General features: G+C 53.1%; 1 protein-coding gene across 4 annotated transcripts in view; it reads right to left on the bottom strand.

Annotated features, from left to right (window-relative positions):
• SCN4A (sodium voltage-gated channel alpha subunit 4) overlaps window positions 1–18,895 on the bottom strand; it is a 46,732-nt gene that overhangs the window by 21,438 nt on the left and 6,399 nt on the right. For 3 of the 4 annotated variants that reach the window (XM_082441989.1, XM_082441990.1, XM_082441992.1), the window contains exons 2-11: window positions 7,669–8,335; window positions 7,462–7,579; window positions 7,243–7,333; window positions 6,817–6,945; window positions 6,228–6,319; window positions 3,931–4,227; window positions 3,069–3,132; window positions 2,669–2,810; window positions 1,655–1,864; window positions 874–1,027 (exon numbers count right to left, since the gene is read on the bottom strand). In XM_082441989.1, coding sequence (XP_082298115.1) covers window positions 874–1,027; window positions 1,655–1,864; window positions 2,669–2,810; window positions 3,069–3,132; window positions 3,931–4,227; window positions 6,228–6,319; window positions 6,817–6,945; window positions 7,243–7,333; window positions 7,462–7,579; window positions 7,669–7,941 — 1,570 coding nt within the window. In that variant the 5' untranslated portion in view covers window positions 7,942–8,335. Of the gene's footprint in view, window positions 1–873; window positions 1,028–1,654; window positions 1,865–2,668; window positions 2,811–3,068; window positions 3,133–3,930; window positions 4,228–6,227; window positions 6,320–6,816; window positions 6,946–7,242; window positions 7,334–7,461; window positions 7,580–7,668; window positions 8,336–8,496; window positions 8,516–18,895 lie in introns of those variants that run through there. The other variant, XM_082441991.1, reaches the window with a different exon arrangement.

The raw sequence follows: 18,895 nt of genomic DNA, 5'->3' as shown, positions 1-18,895 counted from the left end.
GCCCTAAACTGTGTCTGAGGCCCCAGACTTCCCACCACAGTCCCAGTAAGGACAACGTTGAGTGACCTCCTCGGCCAGCCCTGCCCAGCATTCCCTGGGGCATTCTCTGGCAGGGCACACAGACACCTGGATGCCCGTCACACAAGGTCAGCTGGGATGGGGCCCTCTAGAGGTTTGCAAAGTCCTCCAAGTCCTTCCTGGCACAAGGCGAGACACCTGGGGAGAGGACCCGATCCCTTCTATGTCAGATTTCCTTGCATCTTCCCTCCCTTGCTTCCCCCTTTCCTCCTCCTCCCTCTGTCTTTCCTTACTGCCTTCCTCCCTCCCTCTCATCCATCCACACACCCATGTCTCTTCCCATTCATTAATCTTTCAGCCCAGCCACCCATCCATCCATCCATCCATCCATCAGTCTGTATGTCTACCCACCCTCTCCTCGTTACCTTATCCTAGTCTCCCACTGAGGCCTGGGGGGCAGCGCAGGGATTTGGGGGAGTCTGTGACTCTATCTGGGCAGAGAGACCTTTGATGTTTAACTTTTACCCAGAAGATATTTGAGGAACAGGATCTCCAGTTTCCGGAACATTGGGCCTTCCTGGTTAGTATTATTATCCTGTCCTTCCCCATTGCCTTGGCAGCCCCCAAGGCCTCCCGGAAGCCCCCAGTTCCCGCCACAGCCTGGCCTTGCAGCCAGAATTGGGCCAGGGTAAGCCAGGACTATATTTATCACGGCCATTTCTTCGATGCCAATATTAAGTTACTGTCCTGAAGCTGGGCCCAGCCAGGCCCTCCCGGCCCCAACCCGGGAGCCCAAGTGGCCTGATGGGCAGGACAGGCAGGGTAGGGTGGGTATGGGGAATGCCAGGCACTCACCTTCCATAGCATCTGAGACGCCGCTGTCTGCGCTGCAGCTGGGTCTCGGGGGCCCCTTCTCCCCCGTTGATGTGTCCAGGCTGCCGTTGCAGTCTTTGCCGTGGGCTGGGTCCTCGTCTGCCTCCCTGCCTTCCAGAGCCTGAGCGGCCTTGGCCTGTGGACCAGCAAGGGTGACGGACATAAAGTCCATCACTGAGCCATGGGGATGGACTAATGGATTCTCAGAGCTTCTTCCTGAGCCTTTCAGGCTGGGGGCCCCTCTTTTTGGCCTGCACCCAGCTTACTGTGGGCAGGGGCGGCAACCTCGGTGGTGGTGGGGTGACAGGGTAGGGACCAAAGTGACTGAGGACACACATCCTGAAGACCCTTCACTCTCTGAAGCCTTGACTGACCCTGCACTTCATGACACGATGGGTAAATGTACAGCTGCTCCCTGGGGCCTCATCAGGACCCGCCTCTCCCTCAGCCTGGGCCTGTACGCTGCCCATAAAGAATCATAAAACCATAGGAATTTGAGCTGGAAGGCTACGTCAGGTTTAACTACTCCGGATTCCTTGTTATATATGGGGAAACTGAGGCACTGAGCTGAGAAATACTCTTTCCACTGCTTGGATGCCTCCCATCCCCACCAAAGCTCCAGCCTGGGCCTTCTGCCCCCCGTCCTCTGCCTCGCAGGCCCTACCCCATGCCTCCCCCGACCCCCCTCAGCCTGCCCAGGAGCACCCAGGCCGAGGGGCAGGGAGATCCCTGGATCCTCGGCCTCCTCCCCCTGAGTCCAGACCTTCCCCAGCTCCTCCTGCTGCTTTCTGAATTTCTCCAGCATCTGCTGAAACTCTTCTTCTTTCTCCTGATTCTCGGCCAAGGTGGCCTCGTTCTGCTCAGCGTATGCCATGGCCACCACCGCCAGGATCAGGTTGATGAGGTAGAAGGAGCCCAGGAAAATGATGACCACGAAGAAGATCATGTAGGTCTTGCCGGCTGCTCGAAGGGTCTGGGAGTCGGGGAGGGAGAGAAAGCGTCACATGGCACCCGCCTGCTTTCACCCACACCCATCTCCATACATCCATTGCCCAGATAGGTAAATGCAGGAGAGGGTCCTTCACAGAGCCAGGCAGTCTGAGGGCTTTTGAGGCAAGGTATGGCCACCCTTGGCAGGCTAAGCCACATTCTGGGGCGCTTCAAAATATATACTCAGGACCCAGACCTTCCTGGTCTCCTGGCTCAGAAAGCCCTGAGGACCTCAGCCAGACATCTTGAGATCAGAGAACCAGGATAAAAATTGGTGAACACGGGCTTTGGGATCAGCTTGAATCCTAGCTTTCCCATAGTGCCTGGCATCTAGTAAGAGCTCAGCAAATAGCAGCTATTATTATTATTATTATTACTAAATATTATTATTAACATCTTCATGTTAGAAACATCACCAGGAACCAGAAGGCACTGTTGCTCCAGACCCAACCTGCCCACCTGCAAACAGTGGAAGGTAAATAATTGTGTATGGGCAGAGTTGGAGTCTAAGCTGCCCTACCGGTTAGCAGGTTTTATGAGGCCTGGGAGTCTGTGCCCGGCTCAGATCTCAGCTCTTAAGGCAAATGAGGAAAAGGAAGAAAGGGCTGGGGCTCAGATCTGGGCAGGTACCTAGCGTCAGAGGGCTCTGAGAACCTATATGTAGGGGCATTTAGGGGGTACCATGGAGGGGACAGCCTTGTTAGGGGCCCCACCAAGCCCGGAGGAGGCTGTGGAGATGGAGGGAGGTAGCCGTGGGGCTGAGGGGCAGGGCGGGGGGCTGCTGTACCAGCTGGAAGAGGTTCTCCCAATAGTCCTGTGTCATGAGGCGGAAGAGAGCCAGGAAGGCCCAGCTGAAGGTGTCATAGCTGGTGTAGCCATAGTTGGGGTTCCGCCCGGCCTTGATGCACTCGTAACCCTCAGGGCAGCGCCTGAAGATAGGATGGGGGCTGGTTTTAGGGAGAAAAGAGAGCTCCAGCCTGGAGATAGATGGGGGGGATCCCAAGAGAAAAATATCCTTCCGTCTTGTCTGCATCCCGAAAAATGGAAACTGTTCCCCTCATGCGCATGAATTTTCTTTATGTTTCCATCCACCCCAGGTCCTCATCCCTAATCATCCCCCATCTTCTGACAACCCTGGGACACCTGCCCTCCACCGCCCCCACCCCACCCCCGCCAGTGTCACTCACCCAGCGTCGCTGCTGTTCCCACAGAGCAGGGCGTCATTGGAGCCTTCCAGGAAATAGAAGTTCCCTTTGGGAGTCAGAGGCCACAAAGGAAACATGTCACCACATGGACACTGTGGGCACAGTACCCACTGTGCACCTGTGGACACATCTGTGTGGACCACACGCCCCAGATGGATGCTCTCTGGGTGCCCCTTCCCTCTCCTTTAAGGGCAGCTCCAAGTTCCAAGGTCTCTGGGTAGATACATTTTGCTGTCAGCTCAGTGCCTAGTGTGGGGTGCAGCAGGGGCACAGAGGGATACGGGGTGGCGGGCATGCATGTGTGTGGATGGGGCTACCATGTGCCTGTGCAGGACCCTCAACTGAAGGGGGGATGTGACTAGAATCCAGGATGCCAGGTTGAAGAAAGGGTACCATTTTCTCAGCTGCCAGAAGGCACAGTGTGAAGTAAGAGTGGCTTTATGAGAATGTTGTCTTGTGCGTGTGGGCCTATGAAGTCTGGGTATGTGAATAGGATGCGGGGGCCTGGTGGTGGCCCTGCCAGGGTGCGAGCATGTGGTGTGATGGAGAACAAGGAGTACGTAGGTTAGGGACTATGGACTGCTGCTTTTTATAGCAGAAGCTTTAGGATTTTCAAAGCAACTTGGCATTTGTTGTCACACAAACCCTTTGAGAAAGGTATTGTTGTCTCCATCTTATAGGTAAAGATTCTGAGGGAGGGGGAGATGAAGTGACTTGTCAGAGGTTGCCCCAGCTGGTTAAGTGATGGATTTACACTCAGGTCTTCTCCATGCTCTTTGTCGCACAAGGGGCTGCCATCGGGGCTGGGAAAGACCCCACTGGCCTCCCGACCCTCCGTTCTTACCTTCGTCATTGATGTAGGCATCCCAGTCAAAGGTAGAGTTGCTGGCCCAGCTCTCCTGGCTGTTCCAGGTGTCATTGCCGTACCAGGTGTCATTGCCGTACCAGGTGTCATTGCCGTACCACGTGGTGTTGGTGTCATTGAAGGGCGGGGGCCAGCGCACACACTTCTGCCGCAGGTTTCCCATGAAGAGCTGCAGCCCCACCAGGGCAAAGACACTCAGGCAGAAGACGGTGAGGATCATCACATCTGACAGCTTTTTCACCGACTGGATCAGGGCTCCCACAATGGTCTTCAGCCCTGATCACAGAGAGGGTGAGAGCTTGGGGCTGGGCAGGGCAGGGGGTAACTCACCAACTTAGCCCCTCCGAGCCTCTGCCTACTCCATCTCCTTCAAGCCTTGACTTACTTGGGGCACTGCTTGCCCGAAGCCTTCCCAAATTAGCCCCATCCTTCTCTGGTTACAACCTCCATCTGGAGCCTTGAATGGCCACCGAATCTCAGCCACTAGAAGAAGGGACTATGAAGACTTCACAGTGTGTTGCCCGACTCAGAGAGCAACACCCAGTCACACAGTGGAGCTTAATGAATGTCGCTAAGTCAGCACTCCCAAAGTGTGTTCCTTAGAACGATCATCTAGCAAGCTGTGCCCTTAACAAAAGGGGTTCAATCATGTTTGGGGAAGGCCGAGCTCTGTAGCGCCCTCTTGGAGGGTCCTTGTGTAGATTAGCCTATCAAAGGCTCGGAAAAGTCCTACAGAAACAAAAACTTTAATGCCACGTTTCACCTTATTTGACACAGAACCCTTTCTCTCTCTTTTTTTTTCTTTAGTAAATTTATTTATTTGTTTATTTTTGGCTGCGTTGGGTCTTCGTTGCTGCGCGCGGGCTTGTGGGCTTCTCACTGCGGTGGCTTCTCTTGTTGCAGAGCACAGGCTCTAGGCGTGCGGGCTTCAGTAGTTGTGGCTCGCGGGCTGTACAGCGCAGGCTCAGTAATTGTGGCTCACGGGCTTAGTTGCTCTGCGGCATGTGGGATCTTCCCGGACCAGGGCTCGAACCCGTGTCCCCTGCATTGGCAGGTGGATTCTCCACCACTGCGCCACCAGGGAAGCCCCCTTTCTCTTTCAGTGCCTGTTAACACCCAAGGAACAGCAGGGTTCACTCTGAGAACCTCTAGGCTGACTTTGCAATACTGCATTCCACTCTTCTGGACGGGCAAAGGCATAGCCAAATCGTATGGAATTCCAGGCTCAGATTCCATCGTTTATGGAACAACCATAACTTCTTCCTCGGGCCTAATCAGTGTGTCTCTTGCTTCAATATTAGTTTATTTCTTTTTCTTATCTTGGTATGAAAACAGATGCTCAGCAGCCTCCTTATAAAAACCCTCTGAGCTCTGAGGATGCTGGAAGCATGGCACCGAGGGAAGGTATTGTGGCCTTGACTCAGGGGCCAACGTGCCGTGTGGCCTTCAGTAAGCTCTTCCTTCCCGGGGTCCCTCCTTCTTCAACTGCAATTCACGAGGGCTTTGGACTAGAGGAGAACTAAGGTATTTTCTAGCGCTAAGACTTCACAATTTCCCCTCCTCCCAGAGTCTGTTCTCCATGCCTTTTCAGATCATCTTTCTCTCCTTTAATGAACCTTCTCCAGTTTCTCCACATGCTTTTTTGAGGGTCCGCATGGTCCAGATTCTAGTTATTTCATGCTTCTTGATGCATTACTTTGGAATTGCCCTGGCCTGATTGCTCAGTGGGTATGTGGCGTGTTCATTATTGAGCCCACAGGGCTGGGACTTTCCATCACTGATTCTCTGTGTCTCTCTCAGGTGGAGGTCTCTGCTCTGCCCAGTCTGCTTATTTTATTGAATACACATACCCTGGGCCAGGCATTGTTCTAAGCACCTTATTGCTATCAAGGCTTTGAATTTTCATAACAACCGGATGAGTGGTACTGTTATTATGCACATTTCACAGATACGGAAATTGAGGCAGACAGGGAAGCCACTTACCCAAGGTCAAAGTTAGGAAGTGGTGGAGGTGGGAATTGAACCCAGGCAGTCTGGCTCCAGAATCTGTGCTCTAACCACCTTGCTATGCTGCCTCTCAAAACCCATCCTCCCACCTGGGGCCCCTTCTCCTCTCTGGCCACAGGGGCCCCTCTGTGTCCAGGCTTTGGTGTGGGTCCTACACCACCTGGGACGGTTGTGACCCTGGGTCATAGAACTTGAGTGCCTGGTTCCAGGCCTGGGTGAGGGGGGAGGCCTGATGGCCTGGGCAGAGGGTCCCTGCTCCTCCCCAGTACCTGGGATGACTGTGATGGTTTTCAGGGCCCGCAGCACCCGGAAGGTTCTCAGGGCTGAGATGTTGCCCAAGTCCACAAACTCCGTCAGGTACCTGGGTGGGGAGGTTGGGGCAAGGGCTGTGTCAGAGCTGGGGGTGGGCGGTAGGGCAGAAGTCACAGGTTCTCCAGGCCCAGAATGAGGATTCCCAAGGAATCCTTGTAGTTGGGGTTACCGTGGAGATGCGGGGGGACAGGTCAGGCACAGCAAGTTTCCTATCGGGGCCTGAGAGGTGGGGAAGACAGTGCAGGAGCTTTGCTGAGGAGTGGGGTTAGCAAGGGTAGCCCAGCTCTCCCGGTGGGGGCCCGTGGGACTAGGGCTCAGGGCTGCTGTGTGTGGTCATATGTGCTATGTGTAGGGGCACCGGGACAGCCTGCCAGCCAGACCCTGGGAATGGCAGCTCCTAGAATTGTGCAGCCCACTATCTGCAAGCTGGACCCACGGCCCTGCCGTCCACCCTCTGAGGGCTGGCCCACTCAGCTGCCCTCTCTGAGGCCTGGCCCCCTCCCCTCACCCTCATCAGCCTCAGGACGCCCTCGGGGCCCTGCTCACGCCATCATGATGACGCTGAAGTCCAGCCAGTTCCAGGGGTCCCGGAGGAATGTGAAGTCTTCGATGCAAAAGCCTCGGGCCAGGATCTTGATGAGGGACTCAAAGGTGTAGATCCCTGTGAAGGTGTACCTGGCAGGGAGAGGGCCGGCCAGGGCCAGCCATGTCACGCCTGGGTGTGGGTGGCAGTGATGGACCTCCTGGGAAGGAGGGCACAGAAATGACATATGCCACCCAGGGGCTGAGGACATTGGTGAGAGTGACAGTGTGTGCCATTCCAGGGTCTTAAGGTGTGTGTGGATGGGGGTGGCAGTGACAGTGTTTGTCTCCCTGGAAGACAAGAGCAGTTTCACTCTGGGCATCCTCAGAGTGCACACCCGGGACGGGCAGACACCTGGGACCGGGGCAACGGGGGAGGGGGAGACTTACTCCACATGCTTGGACCAGGAGGGCGGGTCGCTCATGGTCATGAACACGCAGTTGGTCAAGATGGTGATCATGATGAACATGCTGAACAGCGTCGGGGGGAGAGTCAAGGAAAGTGAGGGAGCAGGTGGGGAGGGGAGGTGCAAAGAGGGCCTCCCGCCCATCCCCGCCCCCTCCCTGCCTTTCCCCGCCCCTGCGCTCGCCCCACTCGGGCAGGATATGAGTGGATGAGCACCTTGATGGCGCAGCGTCTGAGGGTGCTAAAGGGGCTCAGCATGTAGAGCGCAGGTGTGGCAGAGAAGCGGAAGATGGCCTTGCCCTTGTTGAGCACGATGAAGGTCTGCGGCAGGGAGAGAGCTGTGAGGCCTGGGACAGGCGGACAGATTGACAATGGACAGACAGGTGGAGGGAAGCCTCCCAGGCCCGGACCTTCTTGTCACCGTAGTAGGGATCCAGGTCCTCCAGGGGGATGCCAATGACCTCCGGCGGGGGGTCCCCATAGATACGGGGCAGGCTCTTGCCAGCCTCCAGGTCACTGCACGGCTTCTGTTCGGGCCCCTCAGTCTCCATCTGCTTGTTCCGCTGCTTCCGGGCCTCCTCCTCCATCACCCGCCGTTCTATGGCTGCCAGGGACTCCCGGGTGAAGGGGCGCAGGCTCTCAGGGCCCAGAGGCACCACCGTGGGCTGAGATGAGTTGGCCATCCTCGCATCCTGGGCTCAGGGGCCAGCAGGGCGGCAGGCAGCCGGGACAGCTGCAGCGTGCAGGCCCCGGGGTGCTGGGCGGCCACCCCGCCCTGGGCCTGCTGTCCGCTACTCAGCTCCTGCCTGACCAGGGGCCAGGGCGGGGAGGTCGGCGTGCAGGCCCTTTTGGGGCTGGGAGATGTGCCTGCAGGGCCCAGGTGCTGCTGCACAGGTGCTGGACACAAGGGCATCACCCCCAAGCCCCGCGCCACACTCTCCCCAGCAAGGGCTTGGCTGCCCTCTGGACTGACAGAAAACCAACCAGATCCTCTTCTGTCTTCGAGACTTGGGGCCAACGCCCCAGTGCCTTCAACCGCCTCCTGGGCCCAAGTTCTGGGGACTGTGTGGCTTCAGCCTATGGGGACAGAGAAAACCACAGCTGGCTATGCCCATGTGACCTCTATCCAGCAGTGAGGCAGAAAGGAATCAGATGTGAAATGTGAGGGTGGATTGAGGATGGGCCGAGGTGAGGGGCCTGATGGGGTCAGCCTAAAGCAGGAATGGCAAACGGATTACATCTTGAGGGCTGACTTGGATCCGCTGCTATTGGCTGCTTGGAGATGTGGGCAAAGACTATCAAGATTGCAGCCTGAAAAAAAAAAAAAAAAAGGTTGCAGCCAGACTCAGTGCAAAAAGACTGCTGTGATTGATTACTGATGTCTGCCAGGGGCATGAGAAAGGAGAATGTGGTACACCTGCCTGTACTCACCATATCTGGCCTGGAGGGAGGAGAAAAGGAAGATGTGGGAATGTGGAGTGCCCTGTCCTGAGCTTTGGGGAGGTGTGATGTTGGGCAGGGAGAGGGAAGAAGGAAGGTTCCCGGGCACTGCCAAGGATGCCACCAGCTCCCTCCCCCAGGACCCATGGGACCTAACCCATGGGCAGGCAGGGGGAGCTGGAGTGGGAAAATGCAGGGTGTGTGTGTGGGGGGTCATGTCAGGAGAGCCTGAAGACGCTAACGTGGAAGAGAAGGACACACAGGAAAGGTCCTGGAGACAAGGAGATGGACAGTTTCAATGGTGGGGGCAGGGCTAGAGCTCCCAGGGACTGCTTTTGGCTGGTGGTCCCTGTATGAACTGGGCTGATAGAAGGGTCCCCACCAGGAGCTGTAGAGGCGTGTGAGAGCTGCGCAGCCCTCCTGAGCCTGTTGCCTGTGGAAGCAAGGTGGTAGGTCACTTATTGCAAAGGCCCTGGGGAATGACCCACATCATCAGGCGGGCACAGGGACACCACAGCAGCCTGGTCACACACCTAGCCATCACTAGGCCCGCACGGACAGATGCCCCGGAACCACCCCTCCACCAAAGGGCCTCAGACAGACCCCCCAGAGACACCCAGGGCTACACCAGAGGGTAGCCCTGTCACAGCGGGCCCAGAAGCCTGAGCAGTGCCCCTGCCCTGGCCAGTGCAGGCAGGCACTTCCTCAGACTTGGTCAACAGGTGGGGAGGGCGGCCCAGGGAGTGGCCGGAGCCATTGGGCAGAGCTGGCCACGCCCCCTGCCTGGCTGCCCAGCTGCTCCCTACCATCACCCGGGGAGTCGTGTTTCCACGGGCATGACTCTGCTCATTCCCTCAGCAGCTCGTCCCTCAGCTGCTCATTGGCCCCATCGTGTGCGTGGGAGCGTGTGTGCACGAACACACACGTGTACACGCGAGCGCAGACACACAAGAGCGCACGCCCAGCCCGAAACCACCCCTCACGCTGACCTCACAGTTGCACCTACCACTTGCCACATACCTTTGCTCCTTCTTCCCCATCACTGGCCTCACGTACATGCCCAAACAGAAGACACTGACGTGCCACGTGGCCCTGGAGGGACCACGGCCACTGGGCACCCTCCCAGTTCACTTGCCCCGCTTGGCAACAATCCTCTGGCCTGACGCTGCCCCCTCTCTCCCTCGCAGCCGCCCAAGTGGAACCACAGATAACCAGAGATGAACAGTCTGGCTCGGGCCCCAGCACCCATGGAAACTGCGCTCACCAGAGGCACCAGAGGCCCCGATCAGTCAGACCCAGTGGTTTCTGTGCAGCTGACCCTCCCTCGAGCATCTCACGGCCACGGCCTCTCTTCTCAGGAGAAGACCGTGGCCTACCCCTCCGGCCACTCTCTCTACATCTGCTCTGTGAGCTCCTCCTTCCTGCCCCTGGAAGATGCTGCTTCTCCAGGGCCCGGTCTGCAGCCCTGTTTGCTTTTCACAGCAGGCACCTCTCCCCGTGCCCGTCTCCTCTGCCACGGGAATAACCGCCATCCACCTCCTTTCCGTGGTTTCTGTGCCCACTTCCCTGACGGCCCCAGACCGGTCAAGTCACGGCTCCCCTTCATGAGCAGCCACGACATTTGCAGCTCTTAGGTCGATGGTGATTCGTGCCCTCCTTGTGCGATTATCTGTGGTCTGTCTCCCCCCACCAGACTCCTCACAGGCCTGGGCTTGGGGTCACCCCTGAACCAGTGCCTGGCACATTGGCATGGGACCGACAGATGGCACAGCCAGCCTGGCACCTCCTCCTGCTGGCCCCCAGCGGGCCTCCAATGGACTCCTCATCTCTCCCTTTGAAATTTGCACTTCACTGTAAATTCCTCTCCTCCTACCCTCTTCACCAGCCCTGAAGCCACTTCACATCTGGATGTCTTGTTATGTGAGTGGGTAAATGCCCTCCTTGGCTAGGCCAGTGGAGGCAATGGTTTTGGCTGCTGGTGGCTGAAAGCATCCTGGTGGCACATCTGGTCAGCTCCCAAGCCATGCTGAGGCTCCTTCCCAGCACACACTTGTCTCTCCATCCTCCAGGCTTCTGCTGCTTCATCACCCTTCACCTGCTCTGTTCAAATAGCCTCCCGCCTGCCTCCCTGCCTCCTGCTCGGCTCCCCCCCAATCCACCATCCCCATTTCTAAAATCACAAATCTGATCATGTCACCTTCTGCTTAATCCTTCGGTGGCTTCCCACTGCTTAATAATGTGTCCACACTCCTCCACGTGGGTCCCAAGGCCCTGCATGATCCGATCCCTGCCTCGTGGCCCATCACTTCGCCACACACACCCACCCTCTGGCCATGCTACCTCCATTTTCACAAAAGGGCCAAACTGTTTCCCACCGAAGCCCACGCCTTTGCTTATGGTCTGCTTGCCTCCTGGAGCACTCCTTCTTTTTGGCATCCCGGAGAGCTTTAATTCGTCCTTCCAGACTCAACCTACACAAGAACCACCACCTCCAGGAAGCCCTCCCTGGGCACCCTGGCTGAGCGGATTGCTCCTTTGTACCACCAGTGTGCCTAACACTGGATAAAAGGTTATCAAATGAATGAATGGATGAGAGGACCCTTCCACCTTAGCCCGCTTCTCCTTTGAGCCTACCCTGAGCTTAAGTCATAACCAGAAACTGGATCTCCTCTGATATGGCCACTTCACACATTCCCCTCCCCCACCTCCTACTGCTCAGCTCAAGGGCCCTGTTGTGTAATCCTTGGGCTTTCTTCTTACATTCAGTCCTTGACCCTGAGATTTCTCCCTCTCCATCAGCCCCTCAGACTTCACCTCCCTCCTCTTCCAGCCTCCGTTACAAGCTCCATCATCATAATCCCTCCCTTGAAAATACGCTTAACTGCAGCCTTCTCTCTCCTTCCACCCCCCTCACCTGGGGAAACGTCAGCCTGCCTGGCCTGGCTGTGCTCTTCCTGAGGCAGCCCCTGAGCTGCTGGATGCTGTTTTAGCCAAGGCAGGACTTCGCTGGGTTCACACTGTCTCTGTGGTTATAAACTCCGGGTTTGCCCTCAGTGCTGCCCTCTAAGTGTAGGTTTCTCTGTGAGTCTCGCTTTTCCACTTTTTGAGAACAACTATTTCATGCCTTCTCTTCTTTCCTCAACCCACCCCCCCATAGTCTTCCCCATGATGCTCCCAGCTGGTGACTCTGTCTCCGTCTTCACTGAGAAAACAGGATCCGTCACACACAAACCAACAGAACTATCCTCACTGCCCGTCCCTTCCTCCTCTGTCCTGATAACAACAGAAGACTCAAGACCAGGACTTCCACTTGGTCTCAGGCCCCTGACCCCGCTTGCCTTCCCGAGGACCTCCTTCTCTACTTATCTTCTCTCTCTCCCACCACCAGCCCCTCCCCTTCTACGACCGGCTGCTCCCATCTTCAGAATAACGGCAGTGGTGACAAAAACCACCCTCCCGGCCCCACGCCTCCCTTCACGCTTGCTCTATTTTTCTGTTCCTCTTCATGGACAAACTTCTTGGAAAGTGTCTACACCAGCTGTTTTTCCTTACCTTTTGCTCCCTCTCCAACCCATTCCAACCTGGCGTACATTCCCCCCACTCCACGGAAGCGGCTTTTGTCAAGTCACTAGCACCCTCCCTGCTGCCAAGTCTGCTGAACACGTTTCTGTCTTCACTTCCCTCAACCTCATAGAAACATTCAATCCAGTTGGCTGCATTCCCCTTCTGGACAGGCTCTATCCTCTCAGCCTCCATGACAGCTCACCCATAGTTTACCTCCTGCCTCTCTGGCTGTTCCTTCTCAATGTCCTTTGCTTGTCCCTCTTCCTCTCCCCAGTCTCAGGGCTCTGTCTGGGTCTGGGTGGCATCATTCCTATGACTGTAAATAGTGTTACAGGAGCATGTTAAACCCCTCCTCTGAACTCCAGACTGATATATTTAACTGGCTACTGGACCCCACCATGTGGATAGCTAACAGGCATCCAATCAACAGCATCTGGAATGAAACATTTGCCAAGGACCTACCATATAGCACAGGAAACTGTGCTCAATATTATGTAACAACCTAAATGGGAAAAGAATTTGAAAAGAATAGATTCATGTATATGTATAACTGAATCACTTTGCTGTACACCTGAAACTAACACAACATTGTTAATCAACTATACTCCAATATAAAATAAAAAGTTAAAAAAATATATATATATTCTCAAAAAACAAACAGCCCAATCAAAAAAATGGGCAGAAGATCTAAGTAGACATTTCTCCAAAGAAGACACACAGGTGGCCAACAGGCACATGAAAAAGTGCGCCACATCGTTAGTTATTAGAGAAATGCAAATCAAAACGACAAAGAAGTATCACCTCACTCTGGTCAAAATGGCCATCATCAAAAAGTCTACAGATAATAAATGCTGGAGAGAGTGTGAAGAAAAAGGAACCCTCCTACACTGCTGGTGGGAATGTAAATTGGTACAACTTTATGGAGAACAGGCTCTGCTCCCATAAAGGGTTACAGCCAACTACGAAGCTTGAGGGCACAGTCCACCCACCCAAGACCGCTCTCATTTCTGATATCAGTTGCAAGGTCAGGGGTCCTCAATACCTCTGTCTTACCCACTGTCTTCCTCAACCCAGGAAATGGTACCACCATCCAGCCAAGTCCAAATTTGCTCAAGTCAAAAACGGAGGTGTCGGGCTTCCCTGGTGGCCCAGTGGTTAAGAATCTGTCTGCCAGTGCAGGGGACACAGGTTCGAGCCCTGATCCAGGAAGATCCCACAGGCCGCGGAGCAACTAAGCCAGTGCGCCACAACTACTGAGCCTGCGCTCTAGAGGCCGCGAGCCACAACTACTGAGCCCACATGCCACAACTACTGAAGCCCACACGCCTAGAGCCCGTGCTCCGCAACAAGAGAAGCCACCATAATGAGAAGCCCGTGCACCGCAACGAAGAGTAGCCCCCGCTCGCCACAACTAGAGAAAGCCCGCTCGCCGCAACGAAGACTCAACGCAGCCAAAAATAAAATAAATGTATTTTAAAAAAGGAGGTGTCTTTGTGAATTCTCCTTTTCCCTCACCTCTACATTCAGCCTGTCCAAAGTTCTGTTAATACCATCTCCAAAACATACCTAACCTCTCCTTTTTCCCCTGGTCCATTTCACAACAATTTCTTACAATAGCTACCTGCTTTTGCCCCTGGCCTCTCCAAACCAGTCCCAGGAAGCAGCAGGTGCTGTTTTAAAAACAAGAAACTAGGGACTTCCCTGGTGGCACAGTGGTTAAGAATCCACCTGCCAATGCAGGAGACACGGGTTCCAGACCTGATCAGGGAAGATCCCACATGCCGTGGAGCAACTAAGCCCGTGTGCCACAACTACTGAAGCCCGTGCGCTTAGAGCCCATGCTCCACAGCAAGAAAAGCCCCCGTTTGACATAACTAGAGAAAAACTGTGCGCAGCAACGAAGACCCAATGCAGCCATAAATAAATAAATAAATAAATAAAATAAAAATAAAAACAAGAAACTAATCATGTTGTTTCTCCTGCTTAAATTTCTCTAGTCACATCCTGTTGCGCTTAGAATAAAACCCAAGGCCCTGGTGATCCTGCCCCGATCTACCTCTTCGCCTTTGTCTGCTGATCTGTCCTTCTGGTCTCCTTCCAGCTCCTTGACCACCAGACTCATGCCTGCCTTTGGGCCTTTGCTCTCCCTGGAGCTCTTGTCTCCCTGCTCTTCACATGGTCTAGGCTCTAATGTCCTAGACCATTACTCCCCGGTCTAGGCTCTAATGTCCCTTCTCCAAGAGGATTTCTCCTCCTCAACTCTCTATTACAGTCCCTTGTATTTTCCTTGACATCATTTATCATAATTTGTAATCACTTGTCTATTGGCCTAATTCATTCTTCTGTCTCCTCCACCAGACGGAAATGCCAAGAGAGCAGGAACCATGTCTTGTCTAGGTCACCATGGCCAATCCCAGTGCTGGGCACACAGCAGACACTCAGTGAGTGGATGAGGCCTTGGATACAGATCTTTCTGGGAATAAAATGGATTCTGATACGTTTCACCCATTCATTCATCCATCCATCCATCCATCCACCCATCCCTTCATTCTGTTCATAAGTCAGAACCTGAGCTAGCCCTGAGTAGGTAACAAAGATGCATCTGCTGGGCATCCTGCCTTCCAAGAGCTGATAGCTGGGGGAGAAGGTGGGCATGGGCACACAAAGCTATGGTACAAGGAAAAAGAAATGCCCTCCCTAAAGAAGGGAGTTGATTGTGCTATGGGAGTTCAGGTGGATGAGTGGTGACTTCCAGGCTGGGGGCAGGAAAGATGTGTCTTTTCAGTTGGGTCTCAAAGGATGAGTAAGTCGTGAGCACAGGGAAATGGAGAGGAAGGACACTCCAGGGAAAGGGAACAGCCAGAGCAAAGGCAGATTCAGGACATAGGGAACTACACTGTGTCAGTCTTTGGGGGGCATGGAATCTGTTTAGGGTTTTGGGGGAGGTGGGTTGGGAGGCTAGGCCAGAGCCTTGAAGACCATGCCTGGGGGTCTGGATTTCATCCTGCAGCTTTGGAGAGCCCCTCCCAGGGGTGGGGGGCCTGGGTGGGGCCACACGGGCCAGCATGTATATGCCTCCTGCTCACCCTTACAATGTGTCTAGAATAGAGGGACACACTGTGTTGTTTGCAGTGGCACCAGTGGAAAATGAAAGGACATCTCGGGTGTATGCATGGTGACTTTCTGGCAGAGACAAGCACTGATAATGCCCCATGTCACTGGCTGGGTGTCTTGCTGGCAGATCTCCACATGGCCCCTCAAGTTACAACCCAGAGTAAAGAGAGCCACATGACAGCTTGACCCCTCCTTCCACCAGCCACAGATCAGTCTCTGGCCTCCACCCCAGCCTGTTCCTGAGATGTGGTGGCTGAGGGCCTGAGGGAACCTCTTCCCACTGAATTTGAGAATGTTAGATACAAATAACAAATGCTGGAGAGGGTGTGGAGAAAAGGGAACCCTCCTACACTGTTGGTGGGAATGTAAGTTGGTGTAGTCACTGTGGAAAACAGTATGGAGGTTCCTCAGAAAACTAAAAATAGAACTACCATATGATCCAGCAATCCCACTCCTGGGCATATACCCAGACAAAACTATAATTCAAAAAGATATTGATACATGCACCCTTACGTTCACTGCAGCACTATTCACAATAGCCAAGACATGGAAACGTCCTAAATGTCCATCGACAGATGAATGGATAAAGAAGATGTGGTATATATATATATACAATGGAATACTACTCAGCCATAAAAAAGAATGAAATGATGCCATTTGCAGCAACATGGATGCAACTAGAGATTATCACACTAATTGAAGTAAATCAGAAAGAGAAAGACAAATATGACATGATATCACTTATATGCGGACTCTAAAATATGGCACAAATGAACCTATCTACAAAATAAAAAAAGACTCACAGTCATAGAGAACAGACTTGCGGTTGCCAAGAGGGAGGGGAGGAGGGAGAGGGATGGACTGGGAGTCTGGGGTTAGTAGATGCAAACTATTACATTTATTTTTATTTTATTTTATTTATTTATTTATTTTTTAAACACTGGACTGAAATTTTTTTTATAGTAATCTTTTTTTTTTAATTTATTTTTTTTTATATTAAAAAAAATTTTTTTTTGGCTGTGTTGGGTCTTCGTTTCTGTGTGAGGGCTTCCTCTAGTTGCGGCAAGCGGGGGCCACTCTTCATCGCGGTGCGCGGGCCTCTTCACTATCGCGGCCTCCCTTGTTGCGGAGCACAGGCTCCAGACACGCAGGCTCAGTAGTTGTGGCTCACGGGCCCAGCTGCTCCGTGGCATGTGGGATCTTCCCAGACCAGGGCTCGAACCCGTGTCCCCTGCATTAGCAGGCAGATTCTCAACCACTGCGCCACCAGGGAAGCCCTATTTTTATTTTATTTTATTTTATTTTATTTTATTTATTTAGGCTGCACCGGGTCTTCGTTGCTGCATGCGGGATCTTTAGTTGTGGCATGCAATCTTCTCAGTTGCGGCATGTGGGCTTCTTAGTTGCAGCATGCTTGCGGGATCTAGTTCCCTGACCAGGGATCGAACCTGGGCCTCCTGCATTGGGAGCGTGGAGTCTTACCCACTAGACCACCAGGGAAGTCCCCAAACTATTACATTTAGAATGGATAAACAACAAGGTCCTACTGTATAGCACAGGGAACTATGTCCAATCTCCTGGGATAAACCATAATGGAAAAGAACATAAAAAAAGAATGTCTATATGTGTATAACTGAGTCACTTTGCTGTACAGCAGAGATTGCCACAACATTGTAAATCAACTACACTTCAATAAAAAAACAGAGAGTAAAAGAATGTTAGCATTGCAAGGACCCGAGAGATCGAGTCCAACTGCCTCACTTTACAGATGGGGAAACTGAGGCCCAGAGAAGAGTAGTGACTCCCCCAGATCACACATTTATTCATTCAACAAACATCTCCTGAGCATCTGTTCTATGCCGGGCTCTGTTTTGGGAGCCAGGGATACAGGAGTGGCAAAGTCCCTGTCCTCACTGAGCTTGCATTCCCGAGAGAGGAGGCAGATAATAAATAGGGAAGCAAATAAGATAATTTTAGAGAATGATAAATGAAAGTTTGAGCCAGGACTAAAATCCTGCTCCCTGGGCGCCAGGGCCCATTTAGTAAGTGAGAAGCTTCATCGGAAACTGCGTCAAAAAGGAAGTTTGGGCGGAAGTGGTGGGTAAAGTCTTGGGGGCCTAGAGGCAAGGGGTGGGAAAGGAAGGGTCTGGAGTCAGGGAGCCAGGCTGGGGCCAGCTGTCCACAGGCAGGGAGCCGAGGGGGAGGACACTGGAGGGTGAGGCGGCTCTTCTCTGGAGCAGGTCCAGCCCTGCATTGACTCCCTCTGTGAGGCTGCCAGATCGGAACACCCAATTCCAGATATAGTCTGACCACAGAGAGAGGCCTTTTTTCCTTGGCCTAGACACCCGTTGAATTCATTGATCCCAAGATGGCATTTACTTTTTCAGCAGCCCACTTACAGGGTGACTCTACAGTCACCCCTGGAGCTTTTCGTCATGAGCTATGGCCATATTAGATCTTCCCTGTCCTATAATTGTGCAATTGATTTTTCTCTTTTAAATCCAGGTGGACCTCAACAAAATATTAGCAAATCAAACCCAACAGTGTATAAAAAGAACTATACAACCAAATGGGATTTATCCCAGGTATGCAAGGCAGGTTCAAGATTAGAAAATCAATTAATGTTAATCTGTCACATCAACAGGCTGAAGAAAAATCGTATGATCATACCAATGAATGCAGAAAAAGGATTTGGCAAAATCCAACCCATTCATGATAAAAACTCTCAGCAAACTGGGAATAGAGGGGAACTTCCTCAACCTGATAGAGAACATTTAAAAAGATCCTATAGCTAACATAGTACTTGATGGTGAGAAACTAGAAGCTTTCCCACTAAGTTCAGAAAAAAGGCAAGGATGTCGCCTCTCTCCACTCCTTTTCAATATCATACTGGAAGTCCTAGCTAATGCAATAAGACAAGAAAAGAAAAGAAAACATATACAGATCGGGAAGGAAAAAATAAAATTGTCTCCGTTCACAGATGACATGATTGTCTTTGTACAAAGTCCAAAAGAATCAACCAAAAAACCCCCTCCTGGAACTAATAATGATTATAGCTAGGATGCAAGGTTAATATAAATCCAGGTGTAGGATTTTCCATCTACTTCTACTTAAATTCCCCTCATTCATTGCACTTCTTCACCTGCAGTCTTTTGTGAAGGTTTGTTGAATCTTGATTCTGCCTCTCCGTTCAAGGCCAGTCCCTCACAGCTGAGTGTCTGTGATCCAGATTGTCCCAAATTATTGGCCAAACAAGGCTCAGGACAGACACCCACCCCCCACCTCTTGCCACTATATGCTTCTAGAATTTTCTCTTCCTGGGACACCAAGCTTTCAGGGAGGGTCCTTCAACCCACCTAGCTGCACTGCATTGGCTTGAAACCCTCCCCTGCCCTCCCCTCCCACTCGCCCCCACCCCCAGGAGCCTCAGCCATGCCCCGCCAGCCTGAGATGTAAAAGCTGCTGTGAGAAACTCCCAGAAGATTGAGAATGGATGTGACCTGCCCCTCACAGCCTTCC

This window comes from Balaenoptera physalus, assembly GCF_965194825.1.
Source record: "Balaenoptera physalus genome assembly, chromosome: 20".
Taxonomy (NCBI): domain Eukaryota; kingdom Metazoa; phylum Chordata; class Mammalia; order Artiodactyla; family Balaenopteridae; genus Balaenoptera; species Balaenoptera physalus.
This window is presented reverse-complemented; position numbering and strand designations above follow the sequence as displayed.